The sequence below is a fragment of the Balearica regulorum genome, chromosome 2 (genome assembly GCF_011004875.1).
Source record: "Balearica regulorum gibbericeps isolate bBalReg1 chromosome 2, bBalReg1.pri, whole genome shotgun sequence".
NCBI lineage: Eukaryota > Metazoa > Chordata > Aves > Gruiformes > Gruidae > Balearica > Balearica regulorum.
Window position 1 is genome coordinate 4,588,139 of NC_046185.1, and position 21,035 is coordinate 4,609,173.

Below are 21,035 nucleotides of genomic sequence, written 5' to 3' on the forward strand. Positions count from 1 at the left end.
AAGTTACTTGGTTTGGCCGGAGGTGTGAGTAAACTGCATTGGCACCTTGTGTCTCGTGGGAAGCGACGGGCCAGACTGCGTATCGATCAGTGGTGCTGCTGTTCCTTCCGCTCAGCAGTGTTATATCTAGCCCTTGCCAGCAGTTTATTTCTACAAGAGAGGAAAGGGGGCAAGTAGTGTATCTTTAATGTTTCTGTACATACAGTGCAGCTAATTAGAACGTTTTAATTTAATACTGCATTTTTGTTTTTACTGTCCCTGATTTTTTTTTTTTACTCCAAGATTTCATCTAACTAAATTTCTGTTCTGCTCAGTATTTCTTGCAGGCCAATAGTTCAACAATTTAAAGAAAAGCATAGCAGGTTCCTTATAGAAGAGTGAGGAAAGAGGAGAGAAAGTATGGTTAAACACTTCTGTAATGCTGTGTCACTCGTCACCAGCATCATTTAAGTGATATGTCATCTGTCATATGATGAATGACATAAGCTAGTGAAGATCACAGCCTGTACCTCATCAAATCATGCATCACCCTTAACCTGATGTGTGATACCCAGCTCACTTCTATTTAGAGAAAATATTGAAGTAGAGAATTGCTTTTCTGAAACTTTCATGGTTTAGCAATTAAAGACAAAGCAAAACTGAGTATGTGTTCGTCACCAGCCCAGCATTAAGTTCTTAAAATCTGATGGCTGCTTATTGAGCTGATAGAAATGAATTTGAGGAATTGTTGCACAGAAAGTTTGCAGTAATTCAAATATGTGATTTACTTTTTTAAACTAATGTTTATCCAGCATGGAAAAGCAATGGCAGACACTTATTTCTGTTTAATCTAGCTTTATCTCCAGTTTGATTTTTTTAATGTTAAAATCACAGTTCAGCCAAAATAAAGTAGACCAGGGTCCCAAATAAAGTAGACCAAGATGGGCTTAAGAGTCTCAGGAACAATTAAAAATCATCAGAAAGGGAAAAGACCCCTCATATTGGAAGCTACGTATTTGAAACTTCTTATAAGATGGGATCATACTTAGGTATGTATTTATGAATACAGAAGATGTTTATCATACAGAGGGTCCCAAAATATTAACTTAAGGATGCTTACATTCAATATCTCAAGTTTCTGTACGCATTTGTGTAGCCATGATGGCTTGTGCATCTTAGGAGGATGAGAAATGAAGCCAGCTTTGAAACTTTGTGCTCACGTCTCTCTTCTGTCTTTCCTTCAGCGTGGTATTAGGTGATTCAGAGAAGTTTAGTATGAACACACTGCATTTGGAGTTGTAAAAACAAAAGGGCAGAGTAGAGGTAGAAAACCAAACCTCAGTTTAAAATAGTTTCACCTGTCTGTTAAGCATGCTTGCCTGTAGTGTGTGTTTGCGGATCTACACAAGCTGTTGTTATGCTATGATTTATTTTAATACCTTTTTTTTAAAGAATCAGTCACTGATGCTTTATGCCAGTCAGTATTTTCCTGCTCAATGATAGGAACATAAACCATTCCCTTTGGCTAGTCTGGATGGTACCTGGACCAAGGAGGTGACAATTATCATGAATTTTAGTTTTGTTTCCATTTGTGGTATATGTGATGCTTCAGCCCTGGAATAATCATATGAAGCAGGAGTTCGTCTATAACTTCTTGTAACTTATTACCATAACATTTTTGAAGGGATTTTTTTCCTTTTTTATTAGACTTTCCTCGCTCTTTATATCCTCTCTACACACAAATTATTAATATGACTCTAGTTCTGTTGGCAATGGAAATAAAAATGCTTTCTTGTTCTTTTTCTCCAATGGGAAAAATATTTCCCGGAGCAGGCAGTAGATAGGATGTAAGCTTCTGTTCTTGCAACAGTCAACCTACTGTAATGCAATAAAATTACTCATAAAATGTGTCCTTTGTGACCGACTGTGCAGGTTTTTTTACAGGTTTGTAGGGCCAGGTCTTTTTAGGTCTTGTACGCTTCCTCCTTCCTTATCTGTGTGCACGTACATATTCCAGTGCTTATCGCCTGAACATAAATATATTTGTATATTCAGATCTGCTGTTTTTCTGAAAATCCATAGGTATGCTCATTGCTGTGCAAACCTAAGGCCAAACTGAAGAAGGGTGGATCCTGAACACTTTAGGTTGTTGATTTGTTAATTATGGCATATGTTTTCTTTGACTTTGGGAGTACAGTGTAACTTGGCACTGAATTTTTAGGTGGGCTGTTATTTCTAGATTTGATTATTACTACTTTGCTTTCCCTTTTCTCACTCCTTTCAGGCCACAGAGATGCTGTTTGTTCTATCGCTGTGAACTGTTTAGTTTAGCATGTAAGAGTAGATTATATAAATGTTATAATAACTTGATTTATAAGTTCATAGTTTTCTGTCAGAACAACATGTTCTTAGGAATATTCCTAAAGTCATTTGTTACATCTGTCTCGAATCTTAATTTTGTTGCATTAAAACTCACAAGGAATTTAAACCTCTTCTGCAAGATGTCCCGGAAGAATTGACAAAGCTTTACAAAAGAATTTCTTTGTAAATACCTTATATTTGTATATACCTTTGTTAAATACCTTATGAAGCAAAATAAAACAAGGTAAATCTGGAAGTTTAAAGTGGAGTACATGCTGTGCAGTGACGTATAATCTTTCTAAAATTAAACTTGTAACAGAACAAATCCAGTTGTAAAAGTATGTTTTACATCTAGAATAAAGCATTTGATCTTTTTTCCAGACATTTATCTGGTTGATAAAAGCAACAACTCTAATTTCCAATTTTTTTTTATATCAAGTATTTTGCAGGTGACAGAAAATAGTCAAAGGCAGACACTTTTCTTAAGTCCTCATTTTAAATACTGTTAAAATAACTAAATTGGTATGTGCAAGGGGAGATGGATAAGTGACGTTCTTAACAAATAACCAGATGCATTGTAAATGTGAAGTAAAGAGAAACTGAAACAAGTTTTTCTGTGGTTTTGGCATCAGTTGTCTTTGTGTCTGAAATGTTGGAGCTGCAAGTTTCTTTTAATTGAAAAAAATGAAGAATCTTCAGTTGTCTGGTTTAAAAAAAATACCAGTCTCAGGTTGGGAGTGAGGAAAGTCTTCCACAGTTCAAGCTGACCATAGAATCTCAATGAAGACATCTTGAAAGAAATGCAGTTTTCTCATCTCTGGCAAGACCTTGGTAGGGGATCATTAAGTGAGTAAATGGGGGACGACTGTGCTGCTGCTTTTGCAGTGAAGAGACAGAACAATATCTGCTTCTGAAAGGTTTTTTTCTTACACCAACACCCTTTTTGTGTGTATCTCGCTTTGGCTGCAACGTATAGCAGCGAAACAGTCTGTACAGCTGAACTTCTTGCTGTGAAAAACGTATTTTTCACAAGAAGAGTGAAACGGGGACGGTTTAGGTCTAATTGACATCTTAAATGAGGAATTAGTGTTGTATGTTAATGAATGAGATTTGCTGCTCTTAAAATTTTCTAGATATGTAGTCTTACAGTAAGTTAGACAATGGCTTGGGGCTGTTTTAGGGGGTGGTTTGTTTTGTTGGTTTTTTTGGGGGGGTGGGGGGGTGGTTTATTTTTACCCGAAGGGGCAAACCACAATGTCTCATCAACTATGCCACTCTGTACTCATGGTTATATTAGTGAAAGAGTCTTCTATTCACCCTTTAAAGTGGGAAAACTCGTTTCCTTCTGGAGTGTGAAAATAATCTGCAGCCTATTTCTTCAGAGCAAGTCTTACTATTAACTCTTAACATCTCAAATTGTGTAGAAGAAATGTTGGCACTACATCTACTGAAGCCCAGCAGCAGAGCAGTATGGACACCGTGTCCCACAAGGGCAGTTCCTTGTTGGCCAGGTGAAAGAAAAATGTTCTTGGAGCCTACAAGCTCTGCTTTTTCCTCTTTGTTTCTCTGATCTCCTCTTTTTAGTGTCCATCATTTCTTTGAGAGAAGAATATAGCTGCACTTTAAATGAGTTTTTCCTCTCTGAATGCCTGCTCTCTATGAAACTTCACTTGCTAAGTGGAATACTCTGCAGCTGATCAGGATGTAAAGGAATCCTGTTTCAGACAAATGCTGAGCATCTTTGAATTACACTTTGACATTTACAAAATATTGGGAAATAATTCGAGATTAAGTGTCCTTATGCTGCCGTTGACTGTGCCAGGCACACTTCAAATTAACCTTTTTCCTTTACACTTTATTGTGGTTTCTTGCTCTGTCATGTCTTCAAATGGTCTCTGGCCAAAAAGTTACTTGTAACAGGTAAGGTGGTGCTTCTACCACCTCTTTAAATTCTGATCCCTGGCTGAAGATCTGTAGATGGTGCCATGATAGTGAACTATCAGATGCTTTGTTGATTTTAGTGCAAATTACGGGTGCTCATCACAGTCTGCCTTGTATCAGAGCCAACAAGCCTTACTCGTCTTTCCTGTTCTCCAGGAATTTCATCAACTCCTGCCCCGTCCAAATTATTGGAATTAAGAATTTCATTGGAAAGAATGTATCAATGATAAAACCTGCTTTAGTACCAGGACTGTCTAATGTGTTAGTAAACACTCGGCTCCTAAAAAAAGGGGCATTGTAATTGTTTTGAGTAAACTAGTAATTAGACTTACTTATTTTCCTTTCAGACTGTCCCTTCAAGGCTTTCAGCTCATGCACTAATTTTAACCCAAAGTCAGGAGATGCCTCAAATTTTAATAATTTTAATAGTAAAAGTTTCTAGAGATAGAAAGTTCTCATAGACTGTTGGGAATATGTTTGGTATTTCACAAGTATACTTTCTGTACTTTGCAGAAGAACATCTTGTAGTACCGTCAAAGTTGCATGTTGTAAAATGTAATATCAGATTGATTCTTCTTTTTTAAAGATAGTTGTATCTCAGAAGAACACTGGATGCTATAGCAGCCGTAATTGTCCAGTTTACAAACATTTCAAACTGGGAAATCGTTACAAGATAAATTGCTTCTGTTGTTCCACTGTCAGGAAATGCAAGAATAATCTTAAATTAATGATAAGCAATTAATGTATGTCTGAGATTTAGTCTGTTGATATATAATCTTTTTACATTTGTTATAGAAACAAAATTTCTTAAGTTCAGCAAAGCCATTATTGTAAACACTTTTATTTTTCATAATTAAGTTACAACAAATAAGTCCTCTGCAGTTTCTGTTCTTTTTCAATTTAGTATGCAGGGTAAGGAGCAGGGATTATATAGGTCTGCCAGTAACCTAAAGAACTGTTCATCTTTATTATTAAGGAGACGTACAAAGGAGCTTTGTAGATCAGCAAGACCCTCCATGGTGAGGTAGGTGAGGCTCTGGAAAGGTGAACGTTATTTCAGCTGGGAAGCTGGACTCTCATTTTTGAACCTGCTGCTGAATGCTCTAAAAGTTCAGTCATTCTGCCCCGAGGGTGTTATTTGTTTTTTCTCAGCAGCTTCTCCTTATTCTGTCTTCATGTTTATTCTTTCTTCTGTCCACTCTGACACTTTGTGGATTATTTCTCTGTGCCGTTTCAGTATGTTACTATTAAATATTCTTGGTCTCTTTTTCAAATCTTCCCATTTAGTTGGTCATATTTATCTGAGTACCAGCTAATAGTTAATAAATGGCTTTAAAAGAAGAGGGAAATAATGAGGTTGAAGTTGAAAATGACATTTTTTTAAAGTATTATTTTAACCAAATTATTTTTGCTGCCTTTAATCATTACAATAGAAGAGTTCCTCTTCCTCTCCTACCAGTGCTTTGCTCTCCTTCCTTCTCCTCTGCTACCCCCTTGCCCAGGTGCTGGAAAAAATCAGTAAATGTTATTTAATAGTTCAGCATCAGAGGCTCAGAGCTGTCAGATTTGGACTGCAAATGATTCATGTAGCTCTACTGAAAAAAAAGCAGTTTCACCATGTGGTGGGTTGACCCTGGCTGAGGGCCAGGTGCCCACCTGAGCCACTCTATCACTCCCCTCCTTCTCTAGACAGGGGAGAAAAGGTACAATGAAAAAAAAACAACAAACTTACGGGCTGAGATAAGGACAGGGAGAGATCATTCTCTAATTATCATCACGAGCAAAACAGACCGAACTTAGAGAGGGAATTCATCTTATTTATTACTAAGCAAAACAGAGTAGAGGAATGAGAAATAAAACCAAATCTTAAAACACCTCCCCCCACCCCTCCCATCTTCCCGGGCTCAACTTCACTCCGGGCTTCAACCTCCGCCCCCCTCAGTGGCACAGGGGGACGGGGAGTGGGGGTTACGGTCAGTTCATCACGCGGTGTTTCTGCTGCTTCTTCATCCTCAGGGGGAGGACTCCTCTCATCGTTCCCCTGCTCCAGCGTGGGGTCCCTCTTATGGGAGATAGTCCTTCAGGACCTTCTCCAATGTGAGTCTCCTCCACGGGGTGCAGACCTTCAGGAGCAAACTGCTCCAGCGTGGGTCCCCCACGGGGTCACAAGTCCTGTCAGCAAACCTGCTCTGGCGTGGGCTCCTCTCTCCACAGATCCACAGGTCCTGCCAGGAGCTTGCTCCAGCGCGGGCTTCCCACGGGGTCACAGCCTCCTTCAGGTGCCTCCACCTGCTCCGGCGTGGGGTCCTCCACGGGCTGCAGGTGGAATCGCTACACCCCCTCATCCTTCTTCCATGGGCTGCAGGGGGACAGCCTGCTTCACCATGGTCTTCACCACGGGCTGCAGGGGGATCTCTGCTCCGGCGCCTGGAGCACCTCCTCCCCCTCCTTCTGCACTGACCTTGGTGTCTGCAGATGTTCTTACATCTTCTCACTCCTCTCTCTGGCTGCAAAAGTGCTCTCTAACTGTTTTTCTCTTTCTTAAATATGTTATCACAGAGGCGCTGATTGGCTTGGCCTTGGCCAGCGGCGGGTCCGTCTTGGAGCCGGCTGGCATTGTCTCTATCAGACACAGGGGAAGCTTCTAGCAGCTTCTCACAGAAGCCACCCCTGTAGCCCCCCCGCTACCAAAACCTTGCCACGCAAAACCAACATACACCAAAACAAAACTCACTCATTTCTCCAACCCTTTTGTGAGTGCAGGGGAAGATGGTTTCTATCTCCCATTGACGTATTGCTTTCCACCACCCCTTAGATGTAGTCCAAGAGCAGCACCAAAATCAGAAAAAAGAAGCCTAGACTGATTTCTTGTGTCTTAATAAGTAAAATCAGCTTTAAAACTGTTTAAGAAGCAGCAGGAGGCCACAGAAGGGAAGCAATGGGCTGCATGGTCAGAAAGAGTGGATGAGGAAGCGCTTGAGGAAGGGGTAGCAAGCTCTGCAGCTTTGGCAGCAGCAAGGACAAATTGGTTATATTACGTTGGTTCAGCAGCCTGTGGTGACAACTTACTTGCCTTTGACAGATTAACTCAAACCTCTCTAAAATATATTCTTCAGAAATAATTGTATATCGATTCTGTTGTCTGTAGTGTCTTAGAGACAGATCTGAGAAACCAGGCTTAAATTCCTTTAATGATATTTGAACATTAAACTGTGCATGAGAAATTGAACTGTGTGCAAGAAAATGTTTGACATAGGCAATATTTTCAAAGAATTTTATGAAAGAGTGATGGACCATCTTTAGTTTTGGTGGGCTTTTTTTACACATACAAATCTTTATAAGGTTCAGAATATACTAGTGTAGACTCTTCTGATGCATTCACAGATGTGCTTTTTTCCTGGAATTGTTTAGTTTTCTGATTTGTTCTATGCAAGAAAATTGTCAAAATGTTATTTGATGTCTTTTAGTTGATGTCAGTCTTTTCCAAGCTTGGAAATCATCATCTTGCACTGGCAACTATTGACTTGCTAAATGTAATCTATAAAACACAAGGCATGAGAAAGCTCACAAAGTGGGAATATCTGTATTTTCATCTGAACTTTCTGGAAGTAATGAGGATCAACAGAAGCAAAAGGTTAAGCTTTTATGGACGTTCTTAATGTTAAAAAAAAAAAGTATCACATCAGTGTTCCGCTCCCTTTGACAGCATCTCCTGTTTATGACTCTTCCAGGAGACTACGTGAGCGTGGCTGCTGTCTGCAGTCCATCCTCCTTGTGTTTCTTCAGCATCCGCTGCATTAGAGACTTTCAGAGAGTCTTTTAATGTCCATTCATGCTCCCGTTGTCCATACCGTGTTGAATTTGCTCCTACCGTCTGCCCCCACAGTCTGCTGTCTGCTACCTCCTGTTTAGAAAAGATCTTTTGACTGAAACTAAGTAGGGGATTAGTTTAGGGTTCTGTTTATCCATCATCATGGACTTTCTAAATATTGATCAAGTTCTCTGCTGGAGTCTCAGCTTTTTTAGGTTCCCCTCACATGGCTGCTGCTCTGCCCCTTAACCATTTTAGTTGCACTTCTCTGGACTTTCTGGACAACACTCAAGATGTGGTGGAAATTGCATTGACTTTTCTACTCTGCTGCACCTTGGAGTTAAAATAGAATGAACTTAATCCGTAGTTCTCTGCTAGTAAGGGCTTGTATGATGCTGAAGATACCAGGCACCCACGCCTGGCCTTTAGTAAGTACTGACAGAACCTCTTCCAAGTTACAAAGATCCCAAAACCCAATATTAGGCTAAAATTAATAATGTAAGTAAATACTGTATCTTTTGGTTGGAATACTTAATATTTTATCCTGTTGTGTCATTTTTCCTAAAGCTAGCTACTCTACCAGTTTGCATAGGTACCTACTGTCACTCAAACCCCTCTGACCTGTGAAATACATGTGACATGGAAAAAAAATAATTTTGTGCTGTGGAGGGTGTATTGTCATAACAATATTCTGGTCTTGTGTAGAAAAGCGTGTATTTTCAAATATATTAAAGCATGCACATACTCCTTGTTGAAATTTTTTCCTACTTTCTAGCTACTATGAAGTACTTAAAAATAAATTAAAACATTTTAAGAGCACAGAGTGCAAATATATAAAATCTCTTTGCTTCCTGAAGCTGATGTGCAACGGTGTTTTAATGCCCTTCCCATAGATGTGCAATGCACAGGACAGGAGTCCCTACTTTTGCAGGGAGAGTGTGGGGGCAGGGACTATGTCCAGGGGAGGATTCCAGCTGCAGTGAGATAGTATGTGAAAGACCAGAGGTCCTGGGTTTAGATTCAACCCTACGCAGTGTGTCAGGAAGATCCACCTTGGATGAAAGCACCATAAATCTTATTCTGCCACAAAGCAATACGGAATCATGATTAAGGGACTGGAGCCTCTCTGGTATGAGGAAAGGTTGAGAGAGCTGGGTCTGTTTAGCCTGGAGAAGACTGAGAGGGGATCTCATCAATGGTTGTGTCTAAAGGGTGGGTGGCAAGAGGATGGGGCCAGACTCTTCTCTATGGTGCCCAGCCCCATAGGACAAGGGGCAATGGGCACAAACTGGAACACAGGAAGTTCCATCTCAATATGAGGAAAAACTTCTTTATTCTGAGGGTGACCGAGCACTGGGACAGGCTGCCCAGCGAGGTTGTGGAGTCTCCTTCTCTGGAGAGATTCAAAACCCACCTGGACATGATCCTGTGCAACCTGCTCTAGGTGATCCTGCTCTAGCAGGGGGGTTGGACTATATGATCTCCAGAGGTCCCTTCTAACCCCTACCATTCTGTGAATCTGTATTGATTCCAGCAATCTGGACGGGGCCCTGATGTGCTGTTTTGAGTGGATTAGGTGTTGTAAATTCCTTTCTAAGGCTTTATCAAGTTTTAGGGTTTTTTAAATAATAAAAATCTTGAAATGGGCCATACAGTGTGTATCTATCTGCTCCTAGCTTGACTTCACCAGAGCACTTGAGACTTAATCATCATAGTAGAGGCTTGGAGTTGTGCCTGTTTCGTGAGTGTCAGTACATGAGTCTTGGAGGCCACCAACTGATTTCTGATCAGGTATTATGCCTTTGACTTGACTGTTAAATGTCAAAACTGAGAAGGCATTGTATCTGTTCTTTAATTAAGCTAATTCTGCTTATTCTTATGTCATTGGGTGCAGTAGGTGGAGACTTTCAGAGAAACGAATGCCTAGCTAAGGAATGATGCGGCTGCTGGTGTTTAGGTCCTCAAACACAACGTAGAGCCTTGAGCTCTTGATGAGCCAAGAGCTTAGATTCCTAAGGAGAACCAAGGGAATAGTGCAGCTTACTCTGCTCTTTCACGATGTTATGTGAGGATGCAAGGAGACACATGGTACCTGCCCAGTTCTAACAACTGCAACTGTGGAAATCACTGATTATTTTGTGTGTGTGTGTGGAGATACACAGAAGCATCATCTCAGAAAGCTTGTAATTAGAATTGTTATGGTCAACCTACATTGAACTTCTATTCGGTCACTTGAATAAGAATCACTTTATTCTTCATTTCTACCTATATACCAAAGCCTGTAATTACTGGCTTTTGGAAAACACTTGACCCAGAATAGGCTTAAGTGAATGTCGGGGTTTAACCCCAACCGGCAGCTAAGCACCACACAGCTGCTCGCTCACTCTCCTCCACCCCCCCGACCCTGCAGCAGGATGGATGAGAGGATCAGAAGAGTAAAAGCGAGAAAACTTGTGAGCTGAGATAAAGACAGTTCAATAGGTAAAGCAAAAGCTGCACACAGAAGCAAAGCAAGATAAGGAATTCATTCACCACTTCTCATCCGCAGCCAGGTGTTCAGCCATCTCCAGGAAAGAAGGGCTCTGTCACACGTAAGGGTTACTTGGGAAGACAAATGCCATCACTCTGAACATCTCCCTTTTCCTTCTCTTTCCTCCAGCTTTATTAGCTGAGCATGATGTCATATGGTATGGAATATCCCTTTGGTCAGTTGGGGTCAGCTGTCTTGGCTGTATAACCTTCCACCTCCTTGTGCACCCCCAGCTTCCTTGCTGGTGGGGTGAGGAGCAGAAAAGGCCTTGGCTCTGTGTAAGCACTGCTCAGCAATAATGAAAACATTTCTATATTATCAACGCTGTTTTCAGCACAAATCCAAAACCTAGCCCCATGCTAGCTACTATGAAGAAAATTAACTCTATCCCAGGCAAAACCAGCAGAGCAAAACTTTTTACAGGTCATTGATTTTTGTAATAGGCCATTGTCATGCAACACAGCCATGTGACTGTTGTCATGCTCTGTTTCTCTTGAGCACTTAAGTGCCTTTTCTCTCATATGTGCTTCTGGTTTTAGTGAAAAACAGGGATAACACAGGGTCAAAACTGTATTAAATGGGATGAAAAATTAAAAGCCTATAAAGTTCAATGTTTTGAAATATAGGGCTGGAATGATACAATCGTAAAATGTTTTGAGTTGGGCTGAACAACCCCAACTGTCTCAGCCTGTCCTCAGGAGAGGTGCTCCAGCCCTCTGACCATCTTCGTGGCCTCCTCTGGACTCGCTCCAACAGCTCCATGTCCTTTTTATGTTGGGGGCCTCAGAGCTGAACACAGTACGTAAAACTAGGAAAGGCAGGTTTAAAGTCAAACAAGTAGCCAAACCCAAATGTGTTAAGCTGTGATGGTGCATAGCTGGGATACCTTATTTCCCCATACTGTTCAGGCATTTCTAGTTTTTAATTCCTGAGAATCATACTTGCTTTGTCACTAATTCTAATTTAGTTTTTGGTTTTAGTATTCTAGAAAGACAGTAAATACTTACTGCTTCTTTTTCCTTCTAAACCTGCTTAAAAGAAGACCTCGTGCTGTGTGGGGCTTCCATAGAGCAGTATTTCAGTAAGTTGTATTAAAAAAAGATAACTTGAAGTTGTAGGCTTGCTTCACCCACTTGTTTTGATGTTTGTAGGTAGGCCTGATACCAATCAGTAGTGCAACTTCCAAATAGATTTTTGTTTTAACCTTTTTCTAGAAATTGTAAATTTTTACTTGATCACTTCTGTGGTGCTTTTTAAAAGAAAACTACATCGTTATAGTTCTCTATAACTTGCTAGAGAAATTCAGAAGAGTAGCAACAGAAGATGTAAAGGGAGATTAGTGTTTACTTGGAATTCAGGGGTGCCAAGGGACCACAGTGAAGGTTCAGAGTGGCATTGAGAAATGAAGGAAGAATCTAGCTGGATACCTTGTTCTAAATAAAGCATATACAGACATTGATTTTTTTTGTATTCCCAACACAGCTGATGTTTCCTCCTTATTAAACTTTTTAACATTAAAAATAGAAATTGGTGCCAACGCCAAAGGGAATTGTTGGTAGCGCGGATTATGCAATCCTACAATAAAACTGGGTTAAACTGAGCGTTTAAGGTATGTCAGGACTTAATCCTGTGGGATTCTTCGTGAGAAGGATGGACAGAGTGCAAGACATCTTGGTAAATTTGAATTGCTGAATTTGAAGTGACAATACAAATAGTTCAGCTGATTGTCAGTACCCTGAAACTTTTTTCTCTTTCTTCATCCCAAGGTGCAACGCTGCCCAAGTAACAAGCTACTGCTTCTGTAGCACTTAGCTAAAGCCACTTACAAGTCCTTAAGAAGCCTGCAGTAGTAGCAGCTGTCCGTGGAATATGCCCTTGTTTCAATTAGTTTAGGTAATGCATATATTTTTTCATTGATTTTTGCTGAGGTATGCTTGCCTTGCGTTTAACAGACCCGAGGTTGTTATACTGCTTTGGTTCATATGGGTCTTGTAGTTCACTCTTTCTCTGAATTCCTCCTTCATGCCCTCCTGAATGTTTAATTTCCTAAAACATTGATATAATTGAAATAAATTTTCCCATCTTGGCAACTTGCATTACTAAATTTGTTTTGACTTTGCTCTGCATTATCTTTTCAGGTTAATTTTCTAGTGTATTTCTAAACTGCTTAACTCTGCAAAGAAAGAAAAACTGTACATTTCTGCTTTGAACTGTATTGAGACATAGAATTAGTAACTGTTTAGGCAACATTCGCTGGGGGAAAAAAAGGTGTTCGGAGGAATTGCCAGTACCAGGCCATTCTTCCATTACGTATCGAGACAGTGAAATATTCGGTGCATCAATTTAGACTAGAATAGATACTAAGAACTGAATTTTAAAACTGTTTTAATGTGGCTGGCTAGACTGCTTTATACTTTGACCTGGAGACTTTGATAAGTGCTTTTGACTACAAGTAACGTACTTAAAAATACATATGTATCTGGAGTAGCGGGGAGAGAGAGCAGCGACCAGGAGGGGATCTGAGAAGAGGCAGCAAGAGAAGTAAATGCGTTCTTGGATGTAGTCATAGCAAATATTGCCAAGAAGAGTGAATGTAGCTGAAAAATGTCTAAGGTGGAACAAAGGTTTACTGCTTTTTTCTTTTGCTTTTGAACATCAGCATTAGCTGAAAAAAGGAGAACCAGAAAAATAAACTCAGTAGGAAATAAACAGGGACTTACCACTGCGGCTTACAGAAATAGCTGAAATTATCGACTGTTTCTGAGAGCAAAAGTGATGATAATAGGAGAAAATACCCTTTCTCATCTGTATGTTTGTCCCGAACTTGATATCACAAACCTAATGGTTTTCTAAAAGTATCATCCTTAAATCTGCATCCTTAAATGTGTAACAAGATGTTAATATCAAGTAAACACAAAAACCCCCTTGTTGCACACGTAGCGTGTTTCTTTCCCGGGACACATATGTGTTCTGGGGGTGCTGCTTTGACCACTTTGCTTTTTCCGCTGTTCCATTCTGTCTGGTCTTCTGGGAACGGGACTGTCGCCGTAATCAGGCACTCCAAGCATGCAACTATGCCACATGGCCATCAACACGTAGTTCAATATGTTGTGACTGTTTTCTGAGAAGAAACATGCCTTTTAAATGCTGCTGTGAAGGGTTTTACCGAGTCATGCGCTTTATGTAAGCATTGGGACCAGATAACTTTTTTTTTTTAATATATATATGTGTCAGGAGATGCCATACCGAAAGTCAGCAATGTGCTGACTCTTAACACAGACTCCTGAAAAGACAAGCTTTGTAAGGAGAACATAGGTAAAATTGTACTTAACATCCTTACTTTCTGAGAGATTGAGATAGACACGTTAATATTTGCAAGGTGAGCTACAGTAAAATTTAATACAAACTGTGAAAATGGATTGAGCTTGAAATTCATGAGATGTTTACTGTCTGATGTGAGATGTATTATGGATGATTCCAAGGAATTTAGAGCATGAAATAAATTCTTAATTTAGTTGTAATCACCGAATCACAAAATTGCTGAGGTTGGAAGGGACCTGTGGAGATAGTTTGGTCCAACCCTCCTGCTCAGAGCAGAGTCAGCTACAGCAGGTTGTTCAGGGCTGTGTCCAGTCATGATTTGAATATCTCCATGGATGGAGACTCCACAACCTCTGTGGGCAACCTGTTGCAGTGTTCACCCAGCCGTGTAGTACAAAAGTTTTCTTTTATATTTAAATGGAAACTCCTGTTTGTCGCTTGGTGCCCATTGCCTCGTGTCCTCACAGGGCACCACTAGGAAGACTCTGGTTCTGTCTTTACTCTTCCCCAACAGATATTTATACACATAAGTAAGATTCACAGAATCACAAAATTGTAAGGGTTGGAAGGGCCCTCTGGAGATCATCCAGTCCGACCCCCCCTGTTAGAGCAGGAACACCTAGAGCAGGTTGCGTAGGATTGCATCCAGGCGGGTTTTGAATATCTCCAGAGAAGGAGACTCGGATTCCCCTGAGCCTTCCCTTCTCCCGGCCAAACCGTCCCAGCTCCCTTAGCTTCTCCTTGTGTGACAGATACTCAAGTCCCTGAATTTTCTTTTTGGTCCTTCACTGGGCTCTCTCCAGTATGTCCATGCCTCTGTTACACTGGGGACCCCAGCACTGGACCCAGCATTCCCAACGCCGTTCACCAGTGTGGAGTAAAGGGAAGGATCACCTCCTTCGACCTGCTGGCAGTGCTCTGCCTAACACGGTCCTGCAGGTTGGTGGCCGCCTTTGCCTCAAAGACACGTTGCTGGCTCATGGTTGGCTTGTTGTCCACCAAGACCTCCAGGTCCTTCTCTGCAAAGCTGCTTTCCAGCCAGTCAGTCGGGTAAAGCAGTATTGTTTACTGAGGATACAAGTAACCTACAGGCTTTTATTTCTTTTAATAACTTTGTTTTAAAGTATTTTAAGTCTTGTAGAGTTTTTACACCAAGACCAAAGAAGGAAATGAACTCTGAATTTTTATTGTATTTTTATAGATTCTTAATTTTTTTAATAGATTTATATAGACTTTCATAGGGTTGAATTGAGATGGACCAAGTTATTTTCTGGTTATGCAACCTAGAAGGGGCATTATGTCGTAGATGTTGATGCCTTCAATCCTGAGATAGCGAGCAGAAAATGGAGGTTGGGCAACATTTTAAAACTTCATCGTACCTACAAAAGAGAACATGAAGTCACAGTGTGAATAATTACAGCTTGATTCCTTGTCACATGGACTTGTTAACACTGTGGTGTTAGGCATCTGCCAATGCTAGTATAAGGAACAGCTTTGTTTATTTTTTCAAATATTTTTAATACATAATCAAACTGCAAATGTTGAAGAAATTATTGGCATTGGAAAGATTTCCCTTATGAGACTACTTTAAATTTTCTATCAGTTTACTAATAATTTTTAGTTAATTGATTTAAAATTTTTTAATGATTTTTTTATTCATTAGTGGAAGTGATATAATTTCTAAATACTTAGAGCGAGTAGTGAAACGTGACTTTGAACTTTGATTGTGCCACTGAAAATCATAATACTGACTTTGTTTCTGATGTAGTTAGCCAAATATGGGGAATAGGCAGTGCTCGTAAGATGTGTCAGCAGGAGTCACATTGAGCAGCAAATGACTTGCAAACAGAGTTCTAGAACTAGTTATCTCACCGTTTTGTGGGGGTTTTTTTGAGAAATAAAACAACTTTTATTACACTTTCCTAATGTAACTGATACCTAAGTAATGAAAATGGCAGATATTCAAAACTGAATTGTATAAAGACAGAAAGGAGCACAAAAAAGGTCAACAGTCCTTTCTTGTCATTCACTTGAGAAGCTGTGAAGTGCAGTGTTGTTGGTTTTGGTTTTTTGGAAAGGTTTATCTTCTAATCTCATTTAACTGTCTCCCTTATACTTTCCTAAACATCAAGTGCTCCACCGCAGTAGAGCAAATTATCTGAATGATAACACACATTGTGCTTTGTACTTTGGTAACAACTGTGTTATCTTATCAGAGCTGCTAAATATCAACTGGCCAGGTTTACTCCACTCAGCTCCCCAAGCTTAGAATAAATCTTTACAGTACTGAGAAATGTGGTTTTTGTAAAGTGTGAGCATTTGGAGAACAATAGTCTTTACTCTTGGCATCTCAAAGGGACAGCTGGCACACAACTCCATATACAAACAAGTTTGAGCAGACTTGATTTTAGACTATTAGTCTTCAGGGACATCTTCCACTAGATCAGGTTGCTCAAAGCCCCATCCAACCTGACCTTGAATGCTTCCGAGGATGGGCCATCAAAAACTTCTCTGGGCTACCTGTTCTAGTGTCTTACCACCCTCATCGTAAAAAAGCTCTTCCTTATACCTAGTCTAAATCTACCCTCTTTTAGTTGACTGTAGCTTGTTTCTGCTCCGTAATAGCATACTACTTGTTTGTTTAACACCAAGAGAACTAAAGCTGATCTTTTAAACTGAGATCTGTAATGGCAGGATTACAAACCAATCTGATTTTAATTTAGAGGCACCCAAGTAAGCATATTAGTCTTGTAACCTTGGCTTGCTTTCTATCTTAAAACAACCAAGCATATCTTGTAAAATAGTTATTTTAACTACCCTTGGATCAAGAGCAGCCATGTTTTACAAAGTTTAGTCCTGTGGCAGAGTTTTACAGTCACATTATAAACTCAAACCCAAGGTCTGGTTTTAGTGGAAATGTTAATAGGTCCATAACCAAAGATACAGCATGTGTTTCTATAACTTGAGCTATCAAAGTTATTGCTCTTTTTTTACCTCATAAAGTAAGCATTGGGATTTTTTGAAGAAGTTGTAAAGAACTGAAAAATGATCAAATTCTGAAGGAAAACTGCTTTTCTAATTTTACATAAGAATTTGTTTTACCTTTAAACACCTATGTCCTGTAAAACCTTGTGAAAACCATACCCTGTACCCAATACGGTCAGTCTGATGTTTGATTCCGCATTTTCCCCTCAATGTGATGAATATGAAAAAAATTGTAATGGTTTTTGCCTGTCCGTTGAAATCATACTGCCTATGAGCACTTCTGTATGTAAAACCCCATGTCTTTCATTGCTTTTCTGTTTGCTGCTCCCAAGGGATATAGGTTGTCCATATTAAGTCCATGGTCAGACATCTTCTAAACGCTTGTTTCTACATTTTCCAGTAGCTTTTCTCCTTGTTCTTCTCCTGACAAATAAAACCGGATGAATGTGTATGTGAAATGGATGAACTATGCAAATACTAAACCAGGCTTTTAGTTCTCCTTTACTAAAATATTACTCATCTCGCTTTGGTTTGTAGCAAATTTTCCTGCCGTTTGTGTGGATAAGCTTGAAATAAAGCTTAGCGTTTTTAGGGTAGGGTGTTCTGAAGGAGGCAGAACATAATGCCAGAGGGGCTAAAAGTGGCCCAAGCCTGTGCCTAAAAGCTGCCATTTCATTCCTGGCAGTTCTACTGTTGGAGGGCTTCGTCTGCGCAGATCTGTCCTGATGAAACTCCCAACCCTGCGGACATTCGGAGTTTCACGATGGTTGTTTTAACCTTACAGGAGAGGAACCCTGCAGTTAGGAGCACGTACGGTCATGTTGTCTTGGTATTAGTCTGCCACAGGGCAGATTTTTATACCTGCTTTAGCTCTCAAGTCAAGGTTTATATGAAAACAGCTCGCAAGCTCCTTTGGTGAGGAAAAGTCAAGAGTAACATTGCGGATGGGTTCCCAGCATTTTTGGATCTGTGTCTGTTGGTGTAGGGTGGATAGGAGAAAAGATTTTAACTTGGGAATAACTGGCTTAATACATTTGTATTGAGTGCCAGAAGAGAGAACAATAAAGCCAGGTACAAAAGCTCTAATGGTTCCTTGAGTTTTCAGACAGAGGCAACAGGGCTGTTGCTTGGTGGGGCGGGGAAGTCCCTCAAGGGTCAAGCACTAGGAGATTGTTTGGGAAAAACATCTCCTTGGCTTGCTCTTACCATTTTCCCTGAGGGCAGGACATTAGAGGCCTTTTGTGTGACCCATTACTGCCAGCGTTAAGTTCTTACACTTGTGTTGGATGAATGCAATTCAGCCATTTATTCAAGAGGTAAAGGCATACTGTGCAGATGGGCTGATTGTTTCCTCTTTATCCCGTGAGTCTGAATTAGGTAGATGCTTAAGATAGTTGTGTTAGACTTCAAGTCCTGTGTTAGCCTCTAGCAAATGATTTTATCTACAGTCTGAAGATTTCAAGCCTGGATTCCTGTTAGCTGAGCTCACGGTGCGGTTTGACATTATTGGTGAACTGGTGTAATGGCTAGCTGCTGCTGGCGGGTAGACGCTCTCCCCTCCTACCCCTTGACCACCGGCTGCTTCTGCGTCTCTTCATCGGCACTTATCTGACACCTATGGTGAGCTACTTCAGGCAGCTGTGGTATAAAGCTAAGCCAGCCCTAAAAACCAAGTCACATCTTTTTTTTTTTTCCCCTCCCCCTTGATAGTTTCTTGAACCGTTGTCAGGGAGGTCAGCAGGGCACCATGGCGGGTGGCAGGTTGGTGGCTGAAACTCTGTTGAGGAGCAGCCAGGCGTTACAGGAGCTCAGCTGGAAGCGTGGGTGTCTCTTCTGCCTCGCAGTGAAGTAAGCTAAGGCTCAGGCATTCAGTAGCAGTACTGCTTAAAGCAGTTTCGCTCTCCTCCAGCCCCTTTTCGCAGGCCAGCGTTACTACCAGAAAGGCGTTCAGCGTACTATGACAAAAAGATCGAGCTTATTTTATTTTTAACGTCTCCAGATTTCCAAAACTGCCTCCCTACTGGCTGCTCGCTGTGAGGAGGAGGTACAGAAATCTCCGTGCACTTGTCCAAGCCCTGGAGCAGAGCCCTGCAGCTCTTTGCTCTTTCCAGCCAGCAGACTGGAATGATGCTTGAGACTATGTCAGCGAGGGAGGACGTATTGTTTGCTCTTTTTCTCTCGTACTGCATTGGTTTCTCAGACACCAGCTGCTTGTGGCTGACTGATCTGCAGCAGTAGCCAAGAGGCAATTTGTTTTTCTTTTTTGATGCAGACTCATAACATGGTCCGTACCTTTTGCCACCAGACTTGGAAATCACTTGGAAACCAGGCTAGTCGATGATAAATTCTTACAAATTCTTATTTATTAGTTGATGAGAGGGGGGACAGTGGTGTTCTTAATGGTTCTTCAGCGAAGAATGAATTTAGCTCTGGATGGTTTTGAGTCACAATGGTTCCCAAAATGACACAAAACGAGTGATCTGACAACATCTTAGCCTTAAAGAGGAGAGCCTGGTGTTGGTGTGCAGCTTCTCGGTGGAGAGTCTCCAGTTTGGTGATTGGGCTGTCATGGTTTCCCTATGCTGATCTTTAGAGGCTTGTTGCAAGACCAGACTTGGGAGATTTTAGGGATGGGAACTCCTGTTAAAACTGGAAGGCGCTATTCAGTCTTGAAGGCTTTGGCGGGGGGGCGGGGAGAGCCTGTATTAAGTCGTGTAGAAAGTAAATAAGACAACTTGCCAAAGAAAATTGCTTTTGTTAATGATTGTGGTGTTCAAATTCAGATCACTTGCTCTAAGGGGCTAGCAGTTTCTCTGATAGTCATCGGTATAGGTTTTTTATGTTTGTACATGTATAACTGTTTTTTAGGAGGGGACTCCAAAAAAGGCAACCAAATGTCCCTTAAAAAGGAGTGTCTGTGGATTTCCAGTAAATGATTTGTATGAATCAGTGTAAAATTCGGGTATAACTAAAATTAATTTATTTTTTGTTTCCCTTTCCTAGAATATGACAGATACCTAGCATCTAGCAAAACCATGGCAGCAGCTTACCTTGATCCAAACTTGAATCATACACCAAGTTCAAGTGCAAAGACGCACCTCAGTACTGGGATGGAGCGTTCTCCTGGGGCCATGGAACGAGTCTTAAAGGTTTTTCACTACTTTGAAAGTAGCAGTGAACCGACAATGTGGGCCAGCATTATCCGGCATGGAGATGCTACTGATGTCCGAGTAAGTCTGTTTTTAGCATTCTCGTGCCATCTTTGGGTTGTTAACTTCATGCTCAAAAAATGGGAGGTAAAAGTCTGGAAGCAAACAAACACAGAAGTTTTGTGGTTTATTTTAAAAGAATCTTCACTTGTTGTATATTGTGAGTAACTTCAGAAAAAGCTTTAAGTGGTACCAACTTTCACTGAGAACAAAAAAACCCCTGATATATGATTGTGTATTATCACAAAGAAATAAGAATTCTTCCCATTTTTGCAGAACAAAACCTTGAAATTTAGAACAGTGGTTATCAGTCTTGATAGCACTAGTGATGTGTGTCAGTTGATTTTTATGACTTTATACTCCCCAAAAGCCTATGTGACGCAGTTTGGCAGGGATGAGAACTGGGATGAAGGTGACATTAAATGTCTCTTTTCAAGTTTTAAAAAATAATAATAAATTTTTGCATGTTTAAATGTAAGATGTGCATATTTACGTGTTTAATATGTTTAAATGTCATGTGTACATGAATTATTTTTTTTTTTAATTTAAAGTCTTGTTTGGAAACTCATTCCCCCACAATGTGGGGAAATTGAGCTGAAGAGTCCTTTCTCCCCTCAGTAAGTCTCTTTGTCCGTTCCCCCCACCACCCCGTACTCACCTGCTGCTTCTATTTGTACAATGTGGTCCTTCAGTTATGCAAAAAACCCAAAGGTTGGGATTTTTTAAGAATAACTTTAAATATCTGTAATCTTAGAGATACGTGGAAATGTATGTGTGCATGAAAAAACAGTGTTTATTCTGAAGCACACGTTCTCTCTAACGCTGAGACATTTACTTACTGTTTGCTATGCTTATTCTTTCAACTTTTTAATATTTAAACTGAAATGAAGCTCACTTT

The 21,035-nt window shown here is 40.5% G+C and overlaps 1 protein-coding gene and 1 long non-coding RNA gene across 21 annotated transcripts in view; one reads left to right on the forward strand and one right to left on the reverse strand.

Moving 5' to 3' along the window:
• Nucleotides 1–21,035, reverse strand: part of LOC142600292 (uncharacterized) — a 429,271-nt gene that overhangs the window by 372,971 nt on the left and 35,265 nt on the right. The gene's annotated exons all lie outside the window — the stretch shown is intronic.
• PTK2 (protein tyrosine kinase 2) overlaps nucleotides 1–21,035 on the forward strand; it is a 224,129-nt gene that overhangs the window by 70,347 nt on the left and 132,747 nt on the right. For 14 of the 20 annotated variants that reach the window (XR_012833679.1, XM_075743219.1, XM_075743225.1 and 11 more), the window contains one exon: nucleotides 19,932–20,158. Coding sequence is in view for 19 of the 20 variants with exons in the window: in XM_075743217.1 (XP_075599332.1) it covers nucleotides 19,932–20,158 (227 nt within the window). In the remaining variant the exon portion in view is untranslated. Of the gene's footprint in view, nucleotides 1–12,388; nucleotides 12,516–19,931; nucleotides 20,159–21,035 lie in introns of all 20 variants that reach the window. The other 6 variants (XM_075743224.1, XM_075743221.1, XM_075743229.1 and 3 more) reach the window with 1 other exon arrangement.